This window comes from Aphelocoma coerulescens, chromosome 4 (genome assembly GCF_041296385.1).
Source record: "Aphelocoma coerulescens isolate FSJ_1873_10779 chromosome 4, UR_Acoe_1.0, whole genome shotgun sequence".
Lineage (NCBI taxonomy): Eukaryota > Metazoa > Chordata > Aves > Passeriformes > Corvidae > Aphelocoma > Aphelocoma coerulescens.
Window position 1 is genome coordinate 27525556 of NC_091017.1, and position 13762 is coordinate 27539317.

General features: G+C 37.5%; 1 protein-coding gene across 9 annotated transcripts in view; it reads left to right on the forward strand.

Moving 5' to 3' along the window:
- Nucleotides 1–13762, forward strand: part of BANK1 (B cell scaffold protein with ankyrin repeats 1) — a 136899-nt gene that overhangs the window by 45938 nt on the left and 77199 nt on the right. For 6 of the 9 annotated variants that reach the window (XM_069013251.1, XM_069013253.1, XM_069013258.1 and 3 more), the window contains 2 exons: nt 4320–4443; nt 12426–12622. The exons of 1 other annotated variant lie outside the window; for it this stretch is intronic. In XM_069013251.1, coding sequence (XP_068869352.1) covers nt 4320–4443; nt 12426–12622 — 321 coding nt within the window. The remainder of the gene's footprint in view (nt 1–4319; nt 4444–12425; nt 12623–13762) is intronic. 2 more of the 9 variants (XM_069013252.1, XM_069013260.1) reach the window with 1 other exon arrangement.

Here is a 13762-nt window from a genome sequence, read left to right on the forward strand (position 1 = left end):
GTAGGAAGACTTGGGATCATAATAACTGAATCATAATGCTGAATGGATTTGCTATGAGAATAAGAGTTGGTTAAAGGTCATGATTTTTGGTTCTCTCACATAATTCTGCATTCAAGAAACTCTCTTAGGGAGTTTATGTTGTTACAGTAACCTAATGTACTGACTGATTTTAAAGTTTTTATAATTCATAATTAAACTTTTTCATATTTCATGTTTTACTTTACATCAACTAATCTTTTCAGCATTCTGCTTGATTTATATGCTGTATTGATTTTTCTCTCAGAGTTCCTACCAAATGGAATTATTGATTCAAATATTTAATGTTGGGGTTTCCTGGCACAGATTTATTAGGTTTTAAAAAAAAAAAAAAAAAAGGAAAAAAAAAATGAGACTAAGGTCATATCCTTATTACTGAAGTTGCTAAGTCCATGTTAGTTTGAGTGACTTAGAATATTTAGAGAGATTGAAGTCTTCATGACAAACTTTGGTTGAATAATACTCCTATGATTCTGAGATGCTTGGTATCTTAAAAGGATGTTTTTATCATGGTCATTAAAAAGGATTCCAGTTACAGTGGATACTGGAAAAAAAGAATGAAAATAAACTGCAGCCTTTTCTATGAAAACTTGTAAAATAGCTGTATGACTTTTGTGGGGATATGCATCTCTACCTGATTCCCAGAGATACTTCCTTTGAAACTGCATTTAATATTTCCATCTTCTCAGCCACATCAACAGCTGTTATTTTAAAATGTTTCTTTCTTTTCCTCTAGGTATGAAAGCTGTCCATATTCCATCACTGGCTAGAATTTTCAGAAATGCTTGAGTGATTTTTAAACCTAGCCCATTCTTTTTGGAAGAAGCAATCGAGATATGGAAGTGCATATAAAGTAGTGTCTAATATGTAAGAACTACTGAAGAAGTTCATCTTTATGTAAATGTAGCCTTGTTAGTACTGCCAAAGCCAGTGTAGAATATTAATTTACTGGCTGTGGATGCTGCGTTTCAGTGGCACACTTTTTCAGGGCTTGGTTAGCAGTTTTTAAAGAACTTAAGTAATCTTGTTCACTAAAGTAGCAAAATATGTACTTGGTGGTCTCCTCTTTCAAGGATGTTTTTGGAAGCCCAGGTGTGATGGTCAGCACTTGGGGGTTTTCTGTTCGCAACTGTGTCCTGTTGCTCTGAGAAGGGTTGAGGGAATAGAGATAGTGCCTATGGCTGGGGAGAGGGTATTGGGACAAGCAGTAGTGCTTGCTGAAGGACTTCGAGTACTGGAGCAGAGAACAGTTGGCTGTGCTTCAGAGAGTATGGGAAGAATTGCCTACAAACTCACTAGCTTAATTCTGAGGGGCTGCAAGGATGTAGGGGGAAACTAGCACTATTGCCTATTTTCTCCAGTGTTGTACATCTTTATTTGGATAAAATGTGGGCTTTCTCAAACTCCTGAGTGGCTCAGAGTTGTCTGCAGGCTGCTTAATGTTAAGTACAACTTTAAATACAGTTCTGCTTCTGTTGGCTTTGGTGAAGCTTCAGCATGAACTTCAGGTTTGTAATGTTGGTGAGATTTCTTGGGAAGATTTCATGGGCCTATAGAGATCTGTATAGGGTGCATTAAAATATGTAAACACAGCATACTTTGAGTCTGTGCATGCAGTGGGGCAGGAATGGGCAGTAAAGTAAAGGTCTCTCAACAGAATTGTTTCTTGGGGAGGTGACATATATGATAGGGAGCTGGGTACTGCAGAGCAGCCCTATTCCTAGTTCTGTTTTGCTGTTGTTTTAGCTGTTATCTTCACATAAATGCTGGAACAGGCCCTCCTGTATGTGAGATAAAAGACATAGCTGCCTTTTTTTTTTTTTCCCTCTTGATTAACTAATCTTTTTATTTCCTTTTGTATCTTTGCTGAAGAGTAGCAGAACAAAGCTCCTTGTTCCAGTTTAGTTAACAACATAGCTGGTTAAGTCATTGCTTAAGCCTTCAGATTTCACGTCCCAGGAGTGAGACAAAAAACAAAAATTGAGGTGGAAAACTTGAAGCAAATTGCACTGATAACTTTATATAAGAAGTGTATTGTTCTTGACTTGTAAATCATAGAAGTGGATAAGCTGGTCATTGGAGGGAAGGCCTGTTGAAGTGTGAGAAATTCTGCTGCGAGTTCTCTGTTCAAGAACTTGTTCCATCTCAGGTTGTGAAACACTGTTTTATTCCATGTAAATTTGGTTGTCTCAGAGTGAAGTAAGAGCTATACATTCGTAAGGCATGCCTTCCATAGATTTCTGACTGACTAAAATGGATAAGGAAGGGTTTTGGTCTCAGCTCATATTAAAAAGTAGAGGAGATTTGTAGGCAAGATTCCCCAGAATGCTTGCTGAAAAGAGACTGTGGAGTGCTTATTTATCTTATATATACAGTACAGTCTGAAATGGATTCTGTCTGAAATTGCTCCTCTGGAATTTCAAGGCAGAAAATACGAGGCAGGTATTGTCAGGGTGGATTTTGTTTGTTCATTTTCTTTTGAACAGAGCGGGTTAGATAGGTAGCACAATGTGTAAGGGGTATCCCTCCTATTTTAAATGGAGATAAAAAAATATTACTTCAAGTTTAGTTTGTCTAGAAGCCCACTTAAATTCTTATTCTCTGCACAATGTGATATCTACTATACAGTTGCTTCAGTGAGTACCAGTGGTTTTGAGCCTCTTTTTTTCAAGACACAGGATCTGCCACATACACTCATCTGAGCTAGTTCCTGTGTTGTTACTTGGTTTTGTCCTACTCTAGATTGAACTCTATTAAGGTAGTGTAATGATAACATATCTAAGAAGACCTACTTGGAATAAGAGAGAACAGTATGGTTTCCTAATTGAATTTTGATATTAGTCCTCTTAATAACTTGTAAACATAGTGTTGTTGTTCATGTTAATAGTTTGGAGGTTTTATAGATATTTGGGAGGTTTTGCATGTGCTTTCTGAATTCATACTAAGTTTTGTACTTAGGTTAGATCTTTATTCTAGAACAAGCTTCAGAGATCTTTTTTTCCTAGGTGGAGTCTTTTTTAATGCTTATTACTTTGCTTATTGAAGATTAATGTATGTATTCATAATTATTGAATAAAAGTACAGAGAGTATAATGTGGCAGCACAGAAAGGGAGTAAATTATGAAAAGAAATGCAATGGTTTTTATCTGTCTTAATATTGGAAGGGCCAGGGTTAATTATGGGAAAAATAAACAATCATTATTGTTAGCTTCCTACCTGCATAAACTTATCTTCTAATTCTTGGTAGGAGTTGGATGAAATTATATCCTGCCTCTGCATTCAACATTTTCTGATCATGTCATACTTACTTTTCTTATTCCCTTTTAACAGTCTTGGGAATTAAACTTCAGGTTTCATAAGTAGACCCCTCTGTCCTTTTCTCCTCAGCATTTCACTCATAGACATGTTTTTTTTTTTTTCAAGTTCATATGCTAGGCATGTCTGCAGATGTTCCCTTTTAGTGATCCCAGAATTGTCTTGGCCAGCAACAATCCAGCTTTGGGAAGGCAAACTCAGGGCTGCTGACCCTGAGCAGAGTAAAGCAACTCCCCCTGAGCTCTTCTCTGCTGTGACTGAGCTCCTTTTGGTGCCCGGTGCAGCACAAACTGGATTAGAGCTGTAGTACTTGGTGTAAAATATCTTTAGTCTTCAAATCTCCGTAGTCAGGCTGCTCTTGTCAGGCCAGGCAAATAAATGTTTGGTTATGGCTACCTTGAAAGTTGTTAGGCATAGATCTTGACCTTCTGTCCAGGAAGAGGCCCTCAAAAATCTCCTGGCAATCAGTGAGAATTTCCCTTGTCTAAAGACTATGTTTTTAGTAGGAAGCCGATCTATCTGGTTGATACCAGTTTCTTGTTCTGTCTACGAAGTTCTGTGTTGGCTGATGAAACTGAAACTGTTTCCTACCTAAGCAAGTCCACAATCTTAATGTACAAGTTTTGGGTAACAGAGAGCTACTATAATCTTTAAACTCACCCTGAATTACTGCTGTAGTAAAACATAAATCTTCCTGTCCTTACACTTCATCCAGAAGTTTTTAAGTCATGGCTGGACTTCATATGTTATAATATGTGTTTATGTGCAGTTGGGTCATATTGACATGATTCTTTTGTATTAAAATTTCTCTTCTATAGTTCTCAAAAATTGAGTTGCTCTTAGTAAGAGAGAGTTTGCCATAATACTGTTTTGAGTAATTTGATTCACCAGCACTCTGAGGATAAAGTTAAAAATACATATGCAACAAATGCACTAGCATTTTTTTCTGTTTTTTTCTTTCTTTTAAGCAGGCATTGAAATTTTCTTCTGTAGAGAAGGTAGACAATGTTCTGACTTCATTATTGAAAAGCAAGATATCTAGTTATGAATTCAGCCCGTTCCAAAGTGAAGAAGAGCACCATCAACAAGCTAGTGAGTCACTTGTTCTATGTATTGATTTTTATTACTGATGCTATGGTTATTACTTATAAATGTTAATAAGACAATCTTTAAGTATTGAAAGCTTCTCATGAAATGGAAGAATCCACAATAAAGACAACATAAGAAGGAAAAATGGGAGAAAGAATTCTGTAAATCATTACTTCGTGACTCAGTACTTTGTATTTTTACAGTACTTTTTATTCTCTGGATTTTTGATCAGCTTTGGATTAGCTGCAAATTGACAGTTTTACAGCTGAGCAAAATTTTATTTACAGAGAAAATGGGTAATAAGAGTCATGTGGAGATGCCTGTACATTATATATTTTTTAATAATTGTTCTTCTGCAATGCATGTTAGACTTCACTTTTTCCAAGTCTGGAGAAAATCAGGAAGATTTCTCTATCTGAAGAGAACGGATGGCTTTTGCTCTTAGAACAGTACTAAACTTCTACAGTCACTTTTAGTACCTCTGCACTTAATAGTTTTCATTACTTCTGGCAAAAGGCTAATTTTATTATTTTTAATTTTTAAAAGAAGGCATCCCAGTGAGTTAGAATTGAGTTTCTCTATAAAGTGGACACATTATATGCACAATTCAGTCATGCATCAACAGAAGCTACTGTTAGTACCAAATGGAGGGCCCTGGTTAGGGATTAACTTACTAGGGATTCAGATTGGTTTGCAGTATACCAAGAGTGCAGTTATTTAGCTTGTATTTTGAAAGCATTATTATGATGTTATTTCAAATGTGTATTAAACCTCAGCTTTTTTAAGAAACTTTTGGGTAAAAACAATACTCAAGAAAATGTGTTTCCCTTCTAAAATACTTGAGGAAGATATGTTCAGGATCCTGCTTGACCTCTGCTTTGTGCAGCTGGAGTGTGGTTTTGTGGCATTTTGAGAGAAAAATAAGCTCTCTACAATCCGTACACCATACCACTTCTCATAACTAAATACAAACAAGTTTTGAAGGTGGCTCTGCTGAGATTACCATCATCTTTCCTTTCCTGTTTTTTGTTGATGCAGTTGACTCCTCTGTATTAGATAAACATGATTCAACTTGTAGTGTAAAAATGAGCTTAAATGTCAAAGTTAGTGGAAGCAAATAAATGAGGCACCTGTCCTTGGCATTTTCCTGTGCAAGACTGCAGGATGGGGGTGGATAAGACACATTCAAGTCTTTCCCAGTGTGAAATGTTAATTGATGAGCAAAAGATTTTTCACTTCTCTAGTAACTGTTTGATCTGCTGATGTTTTTGCATATTGAGAATAATGCTAACCAACCTGCTATGGCCCCAAGAAAGGCCTGTGTGGTTCAAGAGCAAGTTGACTGCTTGAGCCAAGTAGTGACCTTAAAATGAACTGGTTTGATGTATGGCCTAAAAAGAAGGTGCGAAGTTAGATGCCCAGATTCTTCATGAAAGAAAGATGTGTTTGCAGAGCTGGAAGCACTCAGAATGTGGGAGACTTTGATCCCTCTTCTGCCTGAAAGTTGTATAAACCTGTGTCTTTGACTCCCATGAAAGCCTCCCAAACAGGCACTAGACATGTCCAGTAGCAAATGAGAGGAGGTCAAGCTTTCATCACGAGGCATAGATAAGAGAAACCTTTCTCTGTATTGTTCTACATGGATGTTTTATTTGAACATTCTCTCTGGCACATCAGGGTACAGCTGATAAATTGCTGCACTTGAAAGATCTCAATATGACCTCAAAACAAACCAAGAATGAAGACCTTATGATTAATTTGTTGGATGACTAATGAATTGCATGGTTTGACTTCTCACAAAGTGTGCAGCTGTGTGATTAAAAACTTGGGAGTGTGAAAGTAAATATAAAAGGCATGTGATGTAATTAAATTAAAATGCAATGTGATGCTTTCCCATACAGACAGTGGTTTGGGTCAAAACATCATGAGATGCATGTTTGCTTACGTAATTTTTTAGGAGCCATTCCCATCCCCAAAATGACTGTTCAGTATTTTTTTTAGCATGATAATGCAGTACTTGTGAGCAGTCAGCATGTAAGTTGGTAAAGTCAAGATAGGTGGCAAAGGTGCAAAAGGTTAACTGTGATACAGATGAGAAAGCTGAATGCAGACTGAATAGAAATCACTTGAAAATACTGTGTTTAACAAACATCATTAACTGAGAGACAGAGCCAAGGCTTGTCTGGGAGTTTTAGTGGTGGTGTCATGCCTTGTGGAAGAATGTAACTAAAGGTGGAAGTACTGTGTAAAATATTGTACATTCTGTACTGAATTGATTTCAGAGTATATTGTATGTAAATTATTCCTTTATATTCTGGTAATAGAATCCAGTCAAAGCATACTAACAAATCCAAACTCATATTTCAAAATACTTCTTGAGAAATATTTTTCTTCTAGGAAAGCCCTGATTCTGCTCATGAATCCTCAGATTTGGGAATTCTTGTTGCATTGATTCCTGTCCAAGAAATAACAATTTACTTGAGGAAAACCTGTTTCATTTTCCACTATTAATTTTCATTTTTTACAAGTTAGCTATTACTATTTCTCTGATTAAACTCAACTAGTGATGCTTATGGAAAGTCCTGAACTTGCTTTGTAGAAAACAGTGCTTTTTGTCGCCTAAAACTGGTAGCAACATAGCAAATCCTATCCTGATTTCTGTAATTTTTTTTCAAGTTGAAACATCTCTCCTAAAAGAAGAAATTGAGTCTGGGTTTTCAGCTGCTAGCAAAATAATGGGGGGGGAGGGAGGGGAAGGTAGTGGTATTAGTGCTGTAGAAGTCATCTTAGGTGCCTATTTAAATTGCTCAAAAAACCTAACGTGTCCTGTTTCAATAATTTGGGAAATAAAAGAAGTATGTCTTACAAGATGTGCAGAAATATCACTGTAGGCTGCTCTGTTTCCTTACTGCAGTTTTATGAAAGTTCCTGCAGGCTAACACAATGCTACAATACAGTAATATTAGATTTTATGCTGTTTTATGGCTGAGATTTTCCAGAGTTCTCTGCAGAGAAGAGACAGGATTATGACAGGACAAAACATACAAAAAAACCCAGCAACTCCCTCTACACCTTGTGTATGTCAACTAGAACTTTAATTAAAAGCAAGCACTGGCCTGAATGTTAGTTGAAAGCTGAAGAAGCCACCTTAAAGCACTTAATGTGCCACTTGAGTACTTTGTCTTCAACCTTCCCTTCCAGCTTGTGATCATCAGCTAGCTAGTTCTTACTGTTGGTGCCAAACAGCCACAGCTTTTCTCCCTTAACATTTTCCTTTTAAAGGACTGATACTGAGTACAAGCTGTTCACTTCCAGTTACCCTAATAACTACTACTTTTGTTCAGTTCTGTATTGTTAGCTGAAGTGTACCAGTTGTTCCAGTTTCACAGCTGATGAAATTTCCAGCAATTTTCACCAATTCAGTGTGACAAACTCGCAAGTTCAAGACTGGTATTTTCTGCCTGAAGCACGTGGGCTTTCAAATAATTACAGCCTCTTCCTAATGTGTATAATACAAGACTTCATTTAAAGCAGTTAAACATGGTATGATGGAATTTTCTTTACAGCAGAACATCTGTCTTAAGAGCTCACTCAATTTTGAGAATTGGCAATTAAGGAACAGTTACAATTTAAAAAAAAAAAAAAGCCTCAAATAGATCTTGCAGTGGACTTTTCTTATTTTGACAGGGGTACCCATAGTCATCATTGATTTCTGCTGTAGAACCTGGTGGAAAGAGAGAAGTTCTTCACCTTTTCTTAGTGACTTGGGAGGGGTTCATACAGCTGGTGGTGTCTCTTTTCAGAATGAGGGCAAAAAAGAACGACCAGGAGGCTTCAATCATCTTTTTTGAGGTCGTTAACCTTACCACATTTCTTAATTAAGTACGTATTTGGGGGAGAAATTTCTGCGAGGCCAAGCCCAAGGAGACTTCCCCTCACTGCATGAGAGGCAAAGCTATTAGCTTATATTACTAGCTAATTATTGTTAGCTATTATGAGCAGAGAGTGACTGCTGGTACCGCAGCTGCATACAGAAATGGTCATTGAAATGTTGCTGAGGTTGCTGGAACAACAGCAGCCATCTCCACTGTCAGTATAGCATTTACCAAGACAGCAGTTCTACCAAGGTGGCCTCAAGAAGTTCAATGCTTTGGGGGGTTTTATCAGCAATCCTGGGAAGGCTTGGCCGTTGAAGATTGCATCCTACTTTGTGTGAGTGCAGGGTGCTGCCAGTTGAGTGCCTGAAAATCAGGGTATTGAAAGCTGTCTTAAGTTAGTGGAGCTCAGTCATCTGAGGGTCCTCACAATGATTTTTTTGCCTTTTGTCACAACTTGATGCCACCAGGCTTCAGGTTCATGAGTGGAAGAGACTAAAACTGTCCATTTCAACAACTTAGTTCCTTTTAGAGTATTATGTAAAATATCTCTCTACACCACCAGTATCGCTTTTAAAGTTCTCATGTGTGACAACAACCTCTTTTTTTCTGCTTACTACAAGGAGCGATATAAAAAAAGTTTGTTTTAGGAAATTGAGTTCTTAATTTAGTTGGTTTTTTTTTTTTTTTACCATATTCCATGGCTGGCTGAGGTATTTCATTTGTTAATGATGTAGTTTCCTGTAGTGTTCAAAGTATATAAGTGTAGGAGTCCTGCCTGAATATCAAACTCAGCTAGGGAGGAGTTGAGTGGTGACCAGAAAAAACAGCTCAAGTGCAAGGAGCTGAAGGGGTTTTGGAATACCTGTTTTGTGTTACTTTAAGAATGCAGGTGTGCATTCTAGGCAGGTATATGCCTGCCTAGAGCAGGCTTTTGAATATCATCTACTCCTCTTTCTATTGGTGAAGAAATCGTAGGATCCAGTCCCTTGGTAATATAGACTTGATTGCCCTTTCAGATTTGTGACCAATTGTTTTGGGTTTCATTAGTGTGAGTGGAAATTTATTTGGAGCGTGTTATTAATACTGTGTTAAGGCTCTTCTCACTGACTATATTTGACCTTCTAGTGTCTCCTAACAGGGGGTAAACTATTGAGTAAAGTTCATAAAATATACTCTTCTTTAAAATCACTGCTCAATTCCTATTGCATTGGTGGACATCTAAAAAAGTAAATAGCAGATCTCACACATACTAAGAAAAGCAGTTTGATGATTAGTGGAAGTTTTTCTAAATATTAGCTCAGGTTTGAACACTTTTTTAAAGAGAATCCTTTTTTCTCCTACATTTAGAAAAGTCTAGACAGAAATAAGAAGTCAAATGCATATACTCTGCACTAAAATTGATAGTTCTTCAAATGACAGAATCAAACCAAGTTTGTGAGACTTTAATTAAAATATTGAGCAATATTGAGTAGAGAAGTTGTGTAGCATCTACTTGTCTAAAAAAACCTTAGCTGCTATGCAGTTTTAAGATTGCCTATTGTAGCCCAAAGGATTTTAAAGCACACTGCAAATACAGGGGAATATAAGCTATAACACATACCCTTGTTGATGGAAGCTCAACCTGCCAAGGCTTCTAAAACAAGTGACTTGATTTACACAGGTGCTGTGTATTTACATTTTCTTGATTAGATTTTTCTTTGCCTGATGGAAATAAAAGTCAGGCAACACTCAATTTGTTTAAAAATCAGTTTTAGGGTTGTTAATGGGACTTTTGGCTAAAATGTAGCTCACTCAAATACCTTGTGGCAAAATAATATTGGACGGGAGTGGTGGAATATTCTTTGTCCGAAATGCAGTCAAGAATTGTCCTAATGTTGTTTTTCTCAGTTAGTACTTAGCTATGCCTATTCCAAGAACTGCTCTTGTCCCTTATATCTAATGATGGGGTGTGATTTTACTCCCTCACATATTATTCTGCAGGAGCAAAAAGGGCAGACAGGAGGGTACACAAATTCGTCACTGCTGAGCCAAATTTCACTATGTAGAGGAATGTAAAAATTAGGAGCTTTGTTAAAGACCAGCAGCTAAGAGATTTCCAGAAGGACTCATGCTTTTTCCAGCACGCTATGGGCTGAAAATGTGCTGGCTAACCTGTAGGACAGCTGATGACAGGGTTATAAAATGAAACTCAAGAAGGCTAGAAGAAACTGTGTAAATTCCCAAGCTGTAGTCCCGGATGGGAGACACATTAAGAAACAGACTGTCTGGAGTTGAAGGAATCAGGAAGCTATTGCAAAAAAGGGCAGGTTGAACACAAAGAAATTACCAGGACTATCTGGCATTCATTAAGAGCTCTGAGGAAATTTTAAAGTGGAATAGCTAGGTTTCTAACAATGCAGTTTTTCAGTTTTGTAGTACCAGAAGGTGTGACTCTGATGCCAAAATCCAGTTTCTCGGGTAACATTGTGACCTAAAAGCCGGTTAATGTGTTATCTCTACTGGACAAACTAATAGAGATGTTAATAAGATAAGTTTTCTGTAATGTGAAGTCTGGCTTTAAGATTTTCTTGTAGTTTTTTGTAAGAGTCAGCAAACCTGGTTAAGTCAGTAACTGATTAGGTATGGATGAATGACTGATCAAAACTAGGAGGCAGGCAATTAGGAAAAATCTTTCTTTGCTAGTGATACAAAGTATTCAGGGTAGTACGGAAAAGGGCTAATGGGGGGCGGGGAACAAGAGATTTAATAATTATGCAGTAAAATGTCAGATGATATTCAATAGAGGTAAAACCAAAGTGATGCAAGTGGAAAAAAGCAGTCCTATGTTATCATCCAAAATGAGAGGATTTGAGCAGGCTGTGTTAGTGGTGAGGAGTAAGACTGCGCAGTTCCATGATAACATCAACTTGTTGCTAGGCAGCAGATCAAAAAGCTAAGGAAACACTAGGAATTGTTCGAAAAGGAATAGAGAACAAAACAGGACATAATTATGGCAATGCATAAATTACATGGCTCATCCAAAGGTTGAGTATCATGTGCAGTTCTTCTCCTGTCATCTCAAAATAGTTACATTAGAGCTGGAAAAGGTTGAGGAGAGAGCATTGTGTGTGGCAGAGTTGGTTCTCTATGGGGCCCAATTAACTAGACTGGAGCTCTTCAAGAAAGAAATTCTGGGAATGAGTAAATCACTCGAAGTGCATAGAGGGCAGACAGGGATGGAGAATAAGATGAATTAGGGACTGTCAGTTGAACCTAGCAGGAGCCAGGCTCAAAGCAACCTAGGGGAAGCATTCCTTCATGCACTGGGGTGGAAAGACCCTCAGGGTGCAAAAGGTTGATGGTGCCTGGGGCAGGCTGGATGGATGCTTGGAGATACACTACATGCTGATTTATAGACGAATTGGTAGACAGCAAACTATAAGTGATCAGAAAGTAGAGTATGAATGCAGAGAGAAGTATTGTTTGTGCTTGAAGTCTTTTTCTTTGTTGTTGTTGTATGTAACTTGTTGTCACTCGTAGAGTTAAAATACAGGAAGATGCTGAAATGAGAAACTGAATGTCCCAGTTCTCCAACATAAAAAGAGTTTGTGATAGAAATTAATATCATATTATTTCAGATACATCCTAAAAGCTGTTATCTAATACACTCATCTTTAAATTCTCTGATTTTCATTACAAGGATAAGCAAATTTTTGCAAGTCTCTGGTAGTCATGTGAATTTTCAGAAATTATTTTTAATATCAAAACATAGCATCATAAGCTTATAAAAATATCCCACTCAAAAATATTCCACCTAAGCAAAAGCATGTCTTGGCTGTAGAATTTTTGCCCTTTGTAAGAAAGCTTACTTCTCAGTAGAACTAAAGTGCTTTGAAATCTGTCAGGATAAAAATGAGATTTTTCAGTTACACCAAAAGCTCCTTCATTGATATATGTGTAGGAACTGTAAAACAGTTAATTGGAGAAATAATTCTTTGGGTGTTAGTTCAATATTGGCAGCTTGATGACTGTGATTCCATAGGACTAATATTCAGAAGACTTTTATAGAAGAAGGTGTTCTATAAAAGCAAAACTTTTGTTTATTAAGACTTTGTTTCCATTTTACAGATAGCCATTTGGAAGAATTTCCTACCCTACTTCACTGTGCAGCCAGATTTGGCTTGAAGAACCTTGCAACATTTCTACTCAGTTGTCCTGAGGCCACACAGGCTTGCAAAATAACCAATAAATATGGAGATGATCCAGAAAGTATCGCGAAGAAGCATGGGCACAAGGAGCTAAGAAAATTAATCAAAGAATTGTCAGTAAGTCCCTATGCTTTCCATATGTCATCTTCAGCCGGGGGGCTATGATAATGTACTACTGAGATTCCATAGTATCACTTCTTGTAAAGACTAATATGTTGTATTCATTCTGCCTGAAAATATTGTTGTACTCTAGTCTCAGAAGGAGGGGTCAAAATGGGGCACAGCCACTTGCTTTGTGCACTGTCATAGTGAAGATCAGAGGCTTTGCACTGCTTGGATTTTAGGCATGTAATGGAAGGAACAGTGAGCCAGAAGTACCTTATGTGGCGTGGTTAGATTGGTGCTTTCAGCACCCTAACAATGGTTATATTGTAAGTAGTCTAGACCAGCTGTCTAGAGTAGGAGATAAAGACTTCTTTAAAGGTCGCTTTAAAAAGGACGATGAACTCTCTTAGCATTGCCGTTCTTCACCATTCACAAAAGAGTTGTTTCCCTGCCTTGGGAAGGCTGTTCATGCCACTGTGAAGGAAGGGTAAATTTTATCACCCTTAGATGGAGTAAATCTTTCTTCGGCTGGGTATGCAGGCGGGGTTTGGGGCAATAGTTGCCTTTTCACATGAAAGGTAGCAGTAAAATAAGGGTCTTTGCATAGTTCTAACATGCAAATTATTGCAAATAAAACCTAACAAAATTGCAGTAAAAAAGCTATGTAGTATAGTGACATTTTAGAGCTTTGACCTACTTTAACTCTTTTTATGCTGTTATATGTGCAGATATGATAATTCTACAGTTTTCTATACTGCAGTTGAGATCAAATTTAACTGAAGAAAATATGATCCTCTTTACCATCTGGCATAAAGCTGTCCACAAAACTGTGCTGTCTTCCTGGATCACCATGTTAGTAATTTCACATTTAACAATTTCTAACTGCTGTAATTGTCTCTCAGTCATCCTTACACTGGTCAGAAATCTCCTGCCAGTAGCAGCCTGATGTGTAAGGTCAGGCTTTTCAGTTCTTGGAGTTTACCAGTTTGGCTTGAAGAGAATAGGACTGTATTCCCTAACCTCCCTACCTGTGTATCTGGCTAGGTTCTGTCTTTTCATGGTCAGAAACTCCCAGTAAAGCTGTGTCTAAAGGATTGTTAGAACAGGCAGAATATGAATAAGGTGATATCTAAGTCTTGGTGACATACCTTG